Here is a 14,540-nt window from a genome sequence, read left to right on the forward strand (position 1 = left end):
ACCAACTTGCCGAAACACCGCGTCCGCCACACACGCCTTTCAACGCAGTAATTACACTGGGATCACTAGATTGTGCAGCGCTGAAATTAATTTCGTTAAACAGCTGCTGCTCCGCCTCAATCACCTTCATATCCGGTAATAACAGGATTTAACCGCAATGGATTTTCGTGCGTTGCTACAATCGGCGAAGTTATAAAATGGACGCCAGGCAGCAAACATTCAAGCGTAAGCAACTGCATACCAGATTTTGCCAAGTTGCTGAAGGAATATCCGCATTAGACGTTTCAATTGTATGGTCTTATTGCGTTTCGTTTTAATTTTGCTTAAGCCGGTTCGACGAGCAAGTTCGTAATTACATAAACCGCAACCACGAGCCTTGAAATCACCATTTTACGTCCAGCTAAAACAAGAATAATTAAATTTTTCGCGCAGGCCTCAAGCGCGAATTAAATTACTATTTTTCTGCCTTTCCCACGGGAGTTGTTTAATCAATAGCAAGCAAAAGTGTAGTTCGCAGCCGGACTTTGTGTCCTACAAATTTTGTTTGGTTTCTTGTTGACTGAAAGCCCCGCGGACTCCAGCGTTTTTATCTGATTTATGCAGTAAAGGCCCACAAGCAGTTACTGCTGTTGCTTTACAATCACGTCCACAGTCATTGACCACCGTGGCCGCAATAATCCGACACTGATGTCTTCAAAATAAACAGCGTGCCCCGCGCTCGGCTTTGTTGCGGGGCTGCTATATCCTACCACGCAGAGAATGTTTCTGAAAATATACCCGTTTTACAACGAAATTTTGCATGACGTATTCAGCGACGAATTCGAATAACAACCAACGTTAACGACAGAGAGGTCGGTTTGATGCTTGTTTATTGTTTGGCTTACTAAGTTTTTTGAGCTTAGCTTGTTTTGCCGGTAACCAAACATTCGAATTGTTGTGCCCATGAATCAGCCAGTCAACATCGCTCTAGTGCTCTGCTGGCCGGATTAGCACAAACCGAGCAGCGATAAGAAGTTCCCAGAACAACGGGCAATCTGGATCCCAGCTTCGATCGCAAGCGCGATAAAACCGAAGCGAATGATTAGTTAATTAAAGGATTTCCTGCTCCGAGCACAATAGATCTTGCTAAGAACTTCATTCGAGCAAGAGGCGGGTTAGTTTTCATTGGCAGATTGTTCCAGCAGTTGCACGAAACACGAACACCCGGTACAGTAGGGCAACATACGCGTTAATAAACGTTATTGGCATTTGAAACATGTGCCAACCGTGCAGGGCAACAGTTCAAATCTGTGGGTTGTAGACTCGCGAACAGATTAATTATTTCCTATGAAGTGATATATCCAGCCAGTGGTGCTGCTATATTTAGCGCAACAAATTATGTAACAAATAAACAAAATCCATCTTCGTCGATTCACCCTGCTGGCCGAGCTTCGTATAATGATCACTTATCCTGTGGGATTTCTTGTAATAATGGACGCAACTCACCACTGGGATTTACCAAGTAGAGACGACTTATAAGCCGTATTTGATTGCCGTCGTCAACAGCATGCGGTTGCTTGATGGAAGATTGTAATGTCGTATAACTAAAGCACATTACACATAGAAATCGAATGGTACAAAATATGTAATCAACAAAATCAAGTCCAAACCGTTGTATTCTGTTAGATATAGTAGAGTAGGGGAAGATGGGATACCTTTAACACATAATATCCAAACATCCCGATCGTGTTTTAAACTCAACAGTCTATGGGAGTCGTGAGGATATGGTTTTATAATTCTTTGAATTTTCTTTGTTTACAAACAAATTCAACCATAAAATAAAATGAAAAGGTGTCCTGTCTTACCCCACCCTACTATATAATATATATATTTCGACCAAAATGGCATCATCAGTCCCTTATTCAAATAGAACCGTCCTCAAATGAGAACTGAAGTACTTGCTGCTGAGAAATCTGAAACACAAACTCAAAACCTTTAGAAGCAAAGTCAACATTTTAAAACGGCTTGCGTTTAGTAGCAAATAGCGGGCCAGGTAAGGTGATTAGTGTCGCATACGTTCGTGTGACGGATGGGAAAGACATTTGTTTTGTTTTCACGTGTGTGGCTGGCCTCCCATGTTTGCACAAGGTACCCACCAGTGCGTGACATAGCTGATAGCTATGTGCTGTATATGCAGCATGTTATTCCTCCATACATAACATTAATCATGACGTTTATGGGAAATGAGTTGTGGTAAGTGACGTGCGTTCTTGTTTGAACATTATATGGTGTTGTTTTTACTTTAAATTTACAGAAACGCCTAAGTACTAAAACAAAATGGCAGAACACCTGTGGCAAGGAAATCGTTTTACATCAAACTAAAGCTGTTAATATGAATGTTTCGAAAACGGATTTGAGTTTAAACTATGTATACTGCTGTGCTACAAAAAAAATGTAAACTTTTAACTTTATTGTTCATATTTTCTTTGTTAACCATAACTATATTACCATGAATTAGGAGTTTTGTAATTTATTGCTCACCAATATGTTAAAACGGTAAGGAAATGCATATTTCTTTTAAATTATAAACCAATTGTGTGTAACAGTACATTATAAATCAGCATGAGATAAACTGTCGAGTGTAAGCTTTACCGCAAAAGGTTGAAGTGTCTCTGTAACCTGCTACGCTACATTAAGCAATTACATTTAACAAGCTTCATCTGTAACGAAACGTGACACAAGATTTTTTCAAGCATCGCGTGAGAAATTGAACAACTTATCGCGCAGTACAAACGTCATTGTAGCTTGCCGCCATTTTAACAGAAACCTTGGCGGCCATTTTTTATTTTAAGTTTTACAGAAAAACGAACAACTGACGAATGCTGTGCAAGTTGTAAAACCAAATATACGAAACGTGTCAGACTTGGCGGTCTACGTGCTTTGCTGACTATTGGGTATAGTTCATTTTGAGTTAGATCGAATTATGGGCGTTTTACTTCGCGCGAAATAATGCTGATGTGAAGTCACTGAAACACATTATCAAACACACACGACGTTAATTTCAGCGGCAGAAGGAAGTAGTTAGCACTTGTGATGTGAATACGGTGGGAGCGTTCTACTTTGCCCGAGTTATTATTACTTTGGATCGCCTGAGCTCCAAATTCTCTCATTCCTCTTGGGAGAAATGCTCCCACTCCGATGCGCACTTCGTTTGTTTCTTTTTGTTATTTCTCGAGAAAGGCAATGTAAACAACTTCCGCGAGCGGCCGAGATCTGGCGCAATGCTTGGCACAGAGTTAAAAAGTGAACGCCGCACGTTGTGTGCAGTTCGTATTAAACCGGGTTTAAGACCAGCATGATGCGTGGTCATTACGATAATTATGCTATAGCATTACTCGGCGAAGGTGTGGCTATTCCTCGTTGATGAAATATCATACGCCGCTGTCACACAGCCAAGTCAAGCTACTGTGCCATTTACTACATCTACAAACCAACGCCGACCAAAACCGCGAACCTCGACAATTACGAAGCTGAAATATCCTACTCGTATAAGTTGTGTCTACATTTATATATGCGGAAATGAAAAATGCTTCTACAGTATATAATATACCACAAGCGATTTATTATAAAACGTTTCGCGACAAATTAAATGAATGAACTCAACACACACCGATGAAACGCTTCTGTTAACACAAAAACATTCAAGCTAGCGAAAAAATTGCCTAAATACAGTATACACGCAATGGGTTCAAACATCGAATTAGGTAGCGAAGAAGTACCATCAGTTAAGCGACGTAGATTGAACTTTATGAGTAATTTTCTATTAAGGTGACTCGGTAAAGATTAATACTAACATATTGTTGTTGACTAATCACTCCAGTGAGCTTCCACACATCGAGCAATAAACCCGTACATGTCGGAAGCTTCTTCAATCTGCGTGAATAAAGTTAGTCAAGCTTTTTTTCGCCGTGGCAAAGTGGTTAGCGCGCCGGCCTCTGACCCAGAGTTCACAAGTTCGTAAACGTTATATGAAACACTTTGTGTTTATGTCCACGGTGTTTATAACGTGGATCCTAACCGTTCTGTAAAGTTAAGTGGTTGGCGCGCCTGCCTCTGACCGAGAGTTCATGGATCGAGGCTTGGCGCTGCTACTATTGTGGTCGTGCTCATTGAACAAGACACTTAGCGGCAACCCAGCGGTTACTTATACTTTGTCTAAATTATCATCCATGCAGTACAAGTAATATTCGTTTCACAAACTAAACATTTCAACATACAATTTTCGATGTAGGTTTTCCACTGCCATGTCCCGACTTCGTATCCACACGAATTAACAGCGGGTTTCTCTGGTCGGGGGATCTCCCCACGAGGTCTTGCAGGGTTGCGATATATTTAAGCGAGTGGTGGGGGACAACACGGTCGTCGTGGTCGCCCGTGAGTAGCAGCAAGGATGGGTAAGATGGGACAGACTTTACGTTGTGCAAGGGGGAGTACCTGGAACGTTGTGACGTCATTTATAAAGGTTTTTATGACGTCATTTATAGAGTTGTAACGTCACATACGGAGAGTTATGTTTTGTTTGTTCTTCTTGTTATTCGATTTCCTAATAAAATGTCTCACAAACTTGCCATTACATTTTATGTTAAATATTCCTGTGAAAGTAAATTTACCTTTTGCCTTTAACACGATTTTTAAATTGAATAATTTAGAAACACGTCTAGATGGTAATTGCAAATCGCATGCGACCAACACATAACCGTAGTAGCCCAATGTATTGAGGATGCTTAATTTATTTGCTGACTTACTTTACCAAGCAGTTAAAGTCGTCACAATCATCAGAACATCCGTAATCTGTCGTCCACGCATGACCGATGGTGTATTTGTGAAACTTCAGCATATCCATTACACTGTGTGGGTATATGTGTTAACAAGATATTTAAAAGCAATTGCTCCAACCTGGTGGTTGCTTGTGGGTTGTTTAAACCAGTGGTTCCCAACTTGGTTTTAGGCGACCCATTAAAAAAAATTAGTTCAATAAATAAATTTACTTTATGTTGGGTTGAATGTTAACTTACCCGACTTGAGCAACAGCGCACCCGAATAATTCTGGTCGTTGGTTAATACAAGCTCCAACTAACAACCCGCCGTTCGAACCACCGTTTATAGTCAGTCTGTAGATACAAGAAATTTAAACCGTGTATGGTAACTACTTTTCTCAGGTTAAAAAAAGTATCTACGGAATAAAAAAATTAACAAAACAACAAAATACTTACTTGCTTGGACGAGTATATTTGTTGTCTGTAAGAAACTGTGCAGCCGATTGAAAATCGTCGAAACAATTTTGTTTATTTCTGACCGAACCAGCTTTGTGCCATGTCTCGCCGTATTCACTGGTTTAAATAAATAGAAAAATGCATAAGAGGAATTTAAAAACGCAAAAGTTACAATGCTATATTCCGTACAATTTTAAATTCCACGTTAAAACTAAAATTTTCCATTTTTTAAGTTAAAAACATTGAAAAAATTACGTTTCAGTCAAAATCTATAAATATTCGATTAAAAATATGCCGATATCGCTTAAGCTGCTAAAAGGTTACGTAAACGTATAAGAAAAAAAATGAGTATTACAGTTTAAAAACTCGTAGCTTCATCTGGACTTATAGTATTATTTTCATACCACGAAAATACATTGACGTAATAGCGACCAAAATAATACTCAAGTCTAAATTTAGTCACATATTGTTACCCGCCACCCCTTATGTTTGCAACAGCGATTAAACCACCGAGATTCTGCATAAATATCACCCTGGACACACTGTAACTTGGTGTGATAGAAATACTGAATCCACCATAGCCGTATAATAGTGTAGGGTGGTCACCGGTCAGTTCAATGTCCTGAAAATGGATATTTGATTCTTTGTTAAAGATAAATGAATGTAACATATTTATCCTCGCAAGACGGGGCAACGACAATCGTTATAACAAGTATGTTCTGTTATATACACCTCGTGAGCCAACTTACGAGTTACCAAGTATGTAACTTTCTGGTTAAATGAATGAATGTATGTAATTATTTATCCTCGCGTGGGCGGCAATGACAGTCATTATAACATTTCTGTTTCATACATCGTGCCCGCTTACGAGCTACGCCTATGTAACTTTGTCGGTAAACTTCAATCACAACCAACCTTTTTATGAACAATAAACATCGGTATTTTCGTCCCGTCTTTACTTGCATAGAACACTTGCTTCGTAGTAAAAAGGTCGGGGTTGAAACCTGTCACTTCAATTCTGCGGAAAACCTAAATCGAACAAATGACGTCAATTCTACGTCACGGTGACGTTTATGGAGTTTTTTATTCTTCAAATTTAGTTTTTTCATTCAAACATTCTTCAAAACTGTTGTTTTTGATATGAAGTAGTTTAACGATATACAAAGTTTTACGATCGTTTTAACGTATACGCTTACGAATAATAAGCATGTAACTGGATAAACATTATCATTAACAATAACCTTGAAGTAGCCACCCCACATAGCAAACAATACGTTAGATTTAAACAAAATCTATAAAAAATGAGAAAAGTGTATTATTATCATTTCCTTATTAACTGTCGCAAATGGCTGAATTCATGTAACTTTTTTTATTTATCTCTACAGGAATAAAGATTTAACAGTTTATACCTTCGGTTCTGGCTTCTGGTCGTTGAAGTCATAACGATAGATAACACCTGGTGTGAGAAACGACATGAACATATAGAAAATCTCATCCTGATCTTTCCTGCCAGAATAACCTACAACACTACCGACATCTAGCGGCAACTGTTTTATGAGAGAGCCGTCCGCGAGGTGGCGTAGTTCCAAGACGCTCTGGATACACGAGTTATTGATTACGTTGGAGAACAAATACTTTTGCCTAATAAAATTAAGATCATTTCATTCAAATTTGTAAAGAAATACTTTTCAAATTTAAAACAAAGTTACAAAGAAATATAAACAATACACACTTTATAAAATGGAGTGAAAAGTGTGTACAATACAGCATACTTATGAACTGCATCTGTACTGTTACCGTTTAATGATACGTTTTGACAATAAAGAAAATGTTGGATTAATGCTTCCAGCTCAACTAAAGCTACAGAAGAATCGTGACATACCAAAGTGATTCAACACAAACAGTCAAACTTACTTTAACATCACGCAAGTAACACACAACCAGTTTATTCTGGTTCACACAAGCTGTCCACTCAAGCACATCTTTCTCATGCTCGGGAATAAGATTTCTCCAATTTTTCTGTAAAGAAAATAATTTAAAAAAATTCTGAAAATTTTTCGTTCCAAGTTTTTCCTAAACTGACATTGCAGTAAAAATCCTAGGTTTTCGAAAAAGACATAAAACAGAATAGTTATAACAGTTATAACAGTTCTCTGGTATATTTTTTCTGAGAGCATCTCGTAAATCAACTGGTTTTACAATTGAAAAGCCAGGAACTGCTTTAAGCCTGAAAAGTTCTCAGGATGAAGGCTTGCCCTTCTGAGGATAGCCATGCCCTGCACATAGACACCTATATTCAGTGGCGCAGTTAGGGCAGGGTTTTTTGGAGTTGCGGCCCCACTGTTTAAAAAAAAAAATTCAAATCAAAAAGATATTAAAATTTTTTGAAAAAAAACCTTTATTTTTCCCACTCACGTCACTAAATATGTTCCCACTCACCATATCAGGATTATTGATATCAATTGTGATGAGTTTGTATTTTGGAGCATCAAGGTTCGTTTTGAAAGTGAAGACATTTTCCTCATTGGTAATGTACTGTGGGAAACATAACATAACTTTAAGAATCTGGTGATATGAAAATGTAACAGACAAAAATCAAGAATGATTCCATTTGAATAAGAGATTGACGATGCCCGCGCCATTTAGACCAAATATATAGCTTTTACTACACAAGTGTTTAGCCTTCATTGTTGTTTGTTGAGTTTTCAAAGCATCAGATCCTTACTGTATTTTGTTTATCGATACGCAAATAAATGCCAGATGAGCGTTTTATAATAAAATAGAACAAATTATAAAATATAAGAACATTTCCTACATCATATTCTGCATCAAAGTTATCGACAAGTTTCACCCAGGTGAAGCCTTTTGTAATCCGCCCCCCCATTTCCCTGATATCCGCGTACCATAGTTGATTCACTGGGTCACAACCTCTTGAAACTTGCAAGATGATGTAATTTCCATCATCTGATATTTCAGCACCACTAAAACATGAAGCATTGCATATGTTGAGAAGAAATCATATTTTAGAAAATTAAATGCCTAAGAATATTTACAACAAAAATGAACAGTTTTGCAGGCTAACATAACGAATGTATAATACAGTGGGGAAGACAGCACACCTTTAGCACATAATATCAAAAGATCCTGATTGTGTTTTAAACAATTAAAACAGCAGGGTAACGCTATTATAATGGGAGAACCTGGTTTATTAAAACATATAATGTCATCAAGCATACCTCATCCATTTAGGATTTTCAGGGAATTCAGCACAAAGTATATCGCTCTCTTGTTTTTCTCCTATCCGATGGTAAAATAACTGGAAGTTTGAAATTAAAAATTATAGCAGTACTTGGATTAGTGGATTGTCATTAGTTAGTTAAGGGCTTAATTACTAACAATCATACAAATCATACACATTATATGCATCACACAACTTTTCGATGGGTTGTTATGAGTGTCAGGGTACAGAGCCAACATTCTCAAGTTTTTAAACAAGTTACTGCTCGAACTTTATATATGGTAGAGTTGGGTAACTTATACTTAGCACACAATTTAGCTTATAGTTATTTTATTAACATGTTTTTAAATTAACAATGGTCTTTTTATTCTTTTGGAATCGTGAGGATGCGTTTATTTATTTCTGTACATATACTTGTATTCAGTATTTACTATTAAATGAAATATATTTTATAACAGAATGAAAACCTTGACCATCTTACTCAAACCCACCATAAATAAAAGTTGTTTGTTACGTTTCAAACAATTGTTTATTCTGCATTAAACATCCTAAAGTTTACCAACAACTATAATGTTGTTAACATTAACTTCCACACATGTTCAAACAAACAAGGTTGTTTACGTTTACCTTCTGATCAACATTCGAAGTTGTTTCTGTTCCATCAGCTTTCCCCTTCTGTTCCAAATAGGACTGAAAAAAAAAAATATATATAAATAACAAAAAGGTTGTAAAATATTTCCAAAAAATGGTTATTATTAAATTATTGTACATGCTGTTACAGATTATTACTTTAAAATCAAACCAGTGTTATTTTTTTCAAAAAATGGGGTAACATGTCATCCTAGGCAGTCATAACATTACACCTATGATTGAGAAGCACAACTATAGATACAATACAGGAAATATCTTAGATTAATGATATAAAGTACATGTGTTATGATACTCACATTATAAAACAACCCCTTTCCATCATGTGTCCATGACATGCAACTAAACTTCACGCGATTCAACACATCTTCCATATCCTCACCGCTCTCAACATCTTTAAACTGAATATTTGAAATAAAAATTTTTCACTATAATAACATGCATTGCTTTCGAACAAAAAACTGCTTAAGTAAATGTTTCAAATGTAACTGGTGCAAAGATCTAACTGTTCGACCTTAGTAGTCTTGCAATGAAAGGTTATCACACGAACTACGTTACCCCCATAGTTACACTTGTGCATTAACAACATACATAATTAACCTATGTTTTTGGGTATTTATGGGTAATGCAACAAAGGAAGCAGCCTGGGTGTTGGATAATGGGCCAAATATGGCCTAAACTCCAGGCAGTTACAACATGTAAATACCACATAAGTCAGTACACACCTTTAATGTAACCCAATCTGAACCACTTTGGCTTAAACCGTAACAAAATTTACTTCCATCTTCAGAGAAAGAATATCGACTCAAAGAAATAGTTCCATCGTCAGATAACTTGTTTGGATCAAAAAATACTTTGGGTTCAGAATCCAGGGAATCTTGTACATACATCACACTGTAGAGATTTTTATAGTGTGATAACATGACATGACTTTTTAGTTATCTCTTTGAAAATAAGAGTAAAATTTAAAACAGGTTTAACCCAGCTTGAGGCCCCTATACAAAAAAGCATATCCAATGTATATTTCATTCACCACATTAATCAATGCGGCTTCCAATGTTTAACAACACTTAGTGTAACTCTATTTTCCCAATGCCCCCGATTTTACTAAGGATAAAAACTATGAGATTTACCGCTCACTGCTTTAGAACAGACCAACTTTGTTAAACTTTGTCACATAACTTAATAAGTCAATGAGGTTCCGTATGTTCGACAGTTAACAACTATGGGTTAAACTGCATTTTAGATTCCACCAAAGACCCAATAAACGCAACGTCAGGAACTCCCCCATATAGAATAGAAATATAATATTCACACTTTACCTTTGGTTTTGTAGTCCAGAGTTTAAAAAGTAGAAATATTTGCTCCCCCTTTTTTTTGGACACGAGTACTTTGGGTAGTTGTAAAGCTCTGTAAGTCTTTCATCCAATAAAGTTTTATTTAAAGTGTAAGAAAGTTGTGGATTCGGTTACCGTTTAAAAGCAGGATAAAGATTTGTGTAGACTAACACTCAGACATGCTGTGTTCAAAATGTGTGGCAACTATACTTTTTATGTTAGGGCCTATGTGCATAACAGATAACTGATTTAAATGTCTTTTCCTGAATTATGGTATTCATTTCCAATATAAACAAAGGAATAGAAAACTACAAAACAAAAAAGAATATAAATATAAGAACAGTCATACTGGTTAGTAGGAGACTGGTCACAATATCCCACACAATGCTAAAAGATGTATAACAGTTAGTCACCTTTCTTCAAACTGATTGCGCACTGAACATTCCTTCAGATATGGTATGGAGATCTCATTCTGAGCCGCCACAAATGATTTGGTTTCTTCACAATCTGGATCCTCCATCCATTTGTAAGGATCAGAAATCTTTAACAAACAATACACATATTACATTTAATTAAAGAATGTAACTTATTTATCTACACATTGTAAGTCAATGGCGGCCGTTATAACAAGGATGTTCTGTTTCATACACCTCATACCCACTTATGAATTAATGCATATAATAACATTGCTGTTGCTGATACTTGTATTTTTTTTAAGTATAGCTGACAATTTCGCCAATTCATCAGTAACCACTTGGCTAGAGCAAACTACACTGAGAAAGAACAAAACAACTGCTGTAAATTATAAAATTTATTAAGGCTCAATTTTCAGTGTGGCTCAGTACATTATTATTTATACACACATACAAACCTTGGTACCATGGTAGTTTTCAATAGCACTTTCATCTTTGCGTGGCTCAGGGTATTTGAATAAAGCCATTTTTAACAGGAGACTTTGGAAATCAGTGTTTAGTTAATTACAAAATGTACACACCTAAAAATGTAAAGCAAAATTTCAGAACATCTTTACCCTAAATTAAATATATTAGAAGCATGAATACAGGTTAAACATTAAAACATCGAAATTCTGCACTAAATTTATATCTACCCTGAAATGCATGTGAAGAGATTTTAAATAAAAAAAATATACTACAAGATCCTAATTATTATATAGTTAAAACATTGTACAGAACTATATTTAAAAGCTGTATTTAATTTAAAAACTGTTTATATATATATATATTATTTTCAATTATTGTTATTGTTTCTGTATGTAAAACGAAATAGGAATTGATATGAAAATAAAGAATGAAGTTTTGATTATTGAAAACAATAATTGAAAATACTTTAGTAGACCATTGTATCAGAATTAATTGGGTAATTTTACAGATTTCAATGTTTCACTTGATGATCTCTTCTGGGGTGATATATAACTACTTGATGCGGCAATATTATATGAAGTAAGCATTGGTAAAGTAAGTAATTCAGGCTTGTAGTTAGTAAGCAGGTATGCATCACATTCTATCACATCACTTTCAGTATTTCGTTTCACTTGTATCTTGCTGCGTAAGTATAATCTGCAAGTGAGAAGAGTTAGAAAGTTAGCACAAAATATTATACCTTGAGCACTAAAGCACAATTGTGTCGCATAATAAAAATAACTGGTGCACCTTAAAAAACATATACTTAAAAAATATGATTACCAGACATTTTGGTTGCTTGACTAAAATTCAGTTGGCGAATTTTACATTAGTTGCCTGACTAAATACTGTGCATTAGTTATTTCAGAAATTAGGCGGTAAAATCTACCCACTTAGAATTTTGTTGGTAGACTACTAGTCTACCATGTGTGGTAACTTTATTGACTTCATGTAAAACACAAACATGCACATTGGAGTGAGTTGTTCCACTGCATGGTAAATTATGCATACAAATTAATTAGTTTGAAAGAATGAATGTAACTTTATCCTCGCGTGGCCGGAAAACAACAGTCTTATAACACAGGTGTTCATACACCTCGTGCTGGCTTACAAGTTACTATGTATCTTACTTTTTAACTTTAAGTAATTATTTTTTTGGATTTTTTATTTTTTTTATGTATAGCTGATAATTCATTAGTGACCATTGGGTTAGAGCAATTGCCTTTAAGTGTCTTGACCAAGGATACATATGCCCACAATGGCACCACAGCAGCAACTTGAACCCATTACCATGCTATGGCGCCGGATGTTTATCATAGCAAAAAATTACGTTGGATGATTTTCAAGTTTGTCCAAAGTCTTGAGCATTTTGTCGTCCACTTCGTACAACTCGCCAGTTATAACCTGGATGAACATTGACATAACTTAAATTTCATTTTATCTCTTCGAGTAATTCAGCGAACATTTATTCAATAAAAAATGCGAAAATAAAGTAATTAACAGCAAAAAGAGAGTTGTTTAAAACACACTGAGAGTAACAACTACTAAAGTAAACATGTCAAATAAAAAGCTAATAAACACAAAAGTCAATTTAAATGTACTTTATTAAGTTGCATTTATTAAAAACAAATGAAGGTGTATTTGGAAGAAAACTGTGCATAATGCACAAAGAGTGGCTTAAATTTGAAAAAGTTATTTATGCCCAATAACTTTATGTCCAATTTGACATTTCTCTATCAATTGAATATATTTTTGGTTTATGTGTTCATCACTGTTGTATCCCGTTTGGGTAATCCTTTAGCTGGTGGCCACCTGAAATTTTGGTTTCAAAATGTTCTATAGCCCTTACTGATACCTGCTGTCTAATTTTTTTTTCAAAAAAGTCGGGCGTTCGTGTCGAAAATTAACTTTAAAAATGCGCAAAAACATGCTGTGTCACCGTAATTCGTCTGATTTGCGTAAGGTTAACGATTTATTACGTCACAATCGCGGTCTGTTACGTCACAATAGTGGTATATTACATACGTTATAAGACGGTATAGCCTTGTTTTTCCCCACTGTTTTAACGTAGGAATCAAACGTAACAATACGCATTCTATGACGTAATAATCCAACCTTGGTTTAATTCATAACGGCTGATGTGGAAAATACGGTGACGCAGCACGATTTCGCGCACTTTCAAAGTTAATTTTCGACACGAACGCCCGAGTTTTTTCAAAAAAAAATTATACAGTGGGTATCAGTGAGACCTAAGGAACATTTTGAAACCAAAATTTCAGGTGGCCACCAGCTAAAGGATTACCTCCCGTTTGTGTTTAAATTTTCTTAAAAATACCCCAAAAAGTGCTTTGTCATTATGATTTGCTTACCATAGGCAAAAGCTTCTACATAACAAACAGAATCATAAAGTTTCAATATATTTTTTTATTTATTTCATCAAACTAAACAACAAACATTGGCCAATTAACTTACATTTCCTTTTCCATGGTTTGTGTTTTGCAACAAAAACGGGACGTGAAACGGAGACCCAACTACCAAAGCGAACTTTTCTACGGTGCTTGCTTCGTATAAGAAATTAGCAATCCCATTTTCAGGATCAGAAATTAAATAATGGTTTGGAAATCCTGTTTTTAAAGTTCCATACACATAAACTAGATGCATTTTTGAAGAACTAAAATTAAAAGAAGAAGAACAACAATGATTACATGAAAACGTATGTAGTGATTTAAATATTTCCCCTGGACCGAGAACGCACCCCTAAATATATATTTTTTGTGTTCTTTAACGAAAATATTACTTTTTTTATATTACGTGATTGCAATACTCTGAAAATATTAGGTGATTACAGTACTCTGCTTATGTTTTTTATGCTTTAGTTATGAATATACAGTAGAGTGGGGAAAGATGGGACACCTCTTCATTTCAATTTCTCATCCCATTTGGTAGTAAACAGAAATTTTTTAAAACCGTATCCTCACGTCTCCCATAGACGGTTGTTAAATATTTAACATATGATCAGAATGTTTTTATGTTATTTGCCAAAGGTGTCCCAGCTTCCACCATTCTATACGAAACGACTGGTGTCGTGAAACAAGCACGCGTTGGAAATGAGCCAATGGTTTTAAATATTCTCATTTAGAGGTCC

General features: G+C 35.7%; 2 protein-coding genes across 5 annotated transcripts; both read right to left on the minus strand.

Moving 5' to 3' along the window:
• Window positions 1-203: 203 nt before the first annotated feature.
• On the minus strand, window positions 204-11,488 carry LOC149737568 (prolyl endopeptidase-like). Of its 2 annotated transcripts, XM_089873775.1 has the most exons (19): window positions 11,347-11,488; window positions 10,889-11,016; window positions 10,461-10,556; window positions 9,864-10,032; window positions 9,438-9,539; window positions 9,118-9,180; window positions 8,489-8,568; window positions 8,068-8,233; window positions 7,692-7,787; window positions 7,167-7,271; window positions 6,662-6,847; window positions 6,168-6,281; window positions 5,726-5,874; window positions 5,253-5,369; window positions 5,055-5,150; window positions 4,785-4,886; window positions 4,257-4,473; window positions 3,834-3,912; window positions 204-1,952 (listed from the first exon to the last, which is right to left on the minus strand). In XM_089873775.1, exons 1-18 carry the CDS (start codon window positions 11,413-11,415, stop codon window positions 3,847-3,849), a joined length of 2,121 nt encoding a protein of 706 aa, XP_089729901.1. In that variant the 5' UTR covers window positions 11,416-11,488; the 3' UTR covers window positions 204-1,952; window positions 3,834-3,846. The 2 variants fall into 2 exon arrangements, with proteins under 2 accessions (XP_089729901.1, XP_089729900.1); XM_089873774.1 differs by lacking the exon at window positions 204-1,952 and having other exon boundaries at window positions 3,580-3,912.
• LOC149737569 (putative gamma-glutamylcyclotransferase CG2811) lies at window positions 11,470-14,121 on the minus strand. Of its 3 annotated transcripts, none has more exons than XM_089873803.1 (3): window positions 13,868-14,121; window positions 12,686-12,799; window positions 11,470-12,052 (listed from the first exon to the last, which is right to left on the minus strand). In XM_089873803.1, the coding sequence occupies exons 1-2, from the start codon at window positions 14,054-14,056 to the stop codon at window positions 12,722-12,724; spliced, it is 267 nt and encodes an 88-aa protein (XP_089729929.1). In that variant the 5' UTR covers window positions 14,057-14,121; the 3' UTR covers window positions 11,470-12,052; window positions 12,686-12,721. The 3 variants fall into 3 exon arrangements, 2 of the variants coding, with proteins under 2 accessions (XP_089729929.1, XP_089729928.1); XM_089873802.1 differs by having other exon boundaries at window positions 12,726-12,799; window positions 13,868-14,120; XR_016384546.1 differs by having other exon boundaries at window positions 11,914-12,052; window positions 12,618-12,799.
• Window positions 14,122-14,540: the final 419 nt, after the last annotated feature.

Source organism: Ciona robusta, chromosome 3 (assembly GCF_009617815.1).
Source record: "Ciona robusta chromosome 3, ASM961781v2".
In the NCBI taxonomy this organism is placed as follows: domain Eukaryota; kingdom Metazoa; phylum Chordata; class Ascidiacea; order Phlebobranchia; family Cionidae; genus Ciona; species Ciona robusta.

Coding starts and splice junctions, on each gene's coding strand:
- LOC149737568 (XM_089873775.1), bottom strand. CDS start 11,415: ATGGCTTTATTCAAATACCCTGAGCCACGCAAAGATGAAAGTGCTATT. Junction 9,540..9,863: donor CAGATTGGGTTACATTAAAG/GTGTGTACTGAC, acceptor TCAAATATTCAG/TTTAAAGATGTTGAGAGCGG. Junction 8,234..8,488: donor GAAAATCCTAAATGGATGAG/GTATGCTTGATG, acceptor TTCATGTTTTAG/TGGTGCTGAAATATCAGATG.
- LOC149737569 (XM_089873802.1), bottom strand. CDS start 14,056: ATGCATCTAGTTTATGTGTATGGAACTTTAAAAACAGGATTTCCAAAC. Junction 12,800..13,867: donor CAAACCATGGAAAAGGAAAT/GTAAGTTAATTG, acceptor ATGTTCATCCAG/GTTATAACTGGCGAGTTGTA. Junction 12,053..12,725: donor AAACTTGAAAATCATCCAAC/GTAATTTTTTGC, acceptor TCTCACTTGCAG/ATTATACTTACGCAGCAAGA.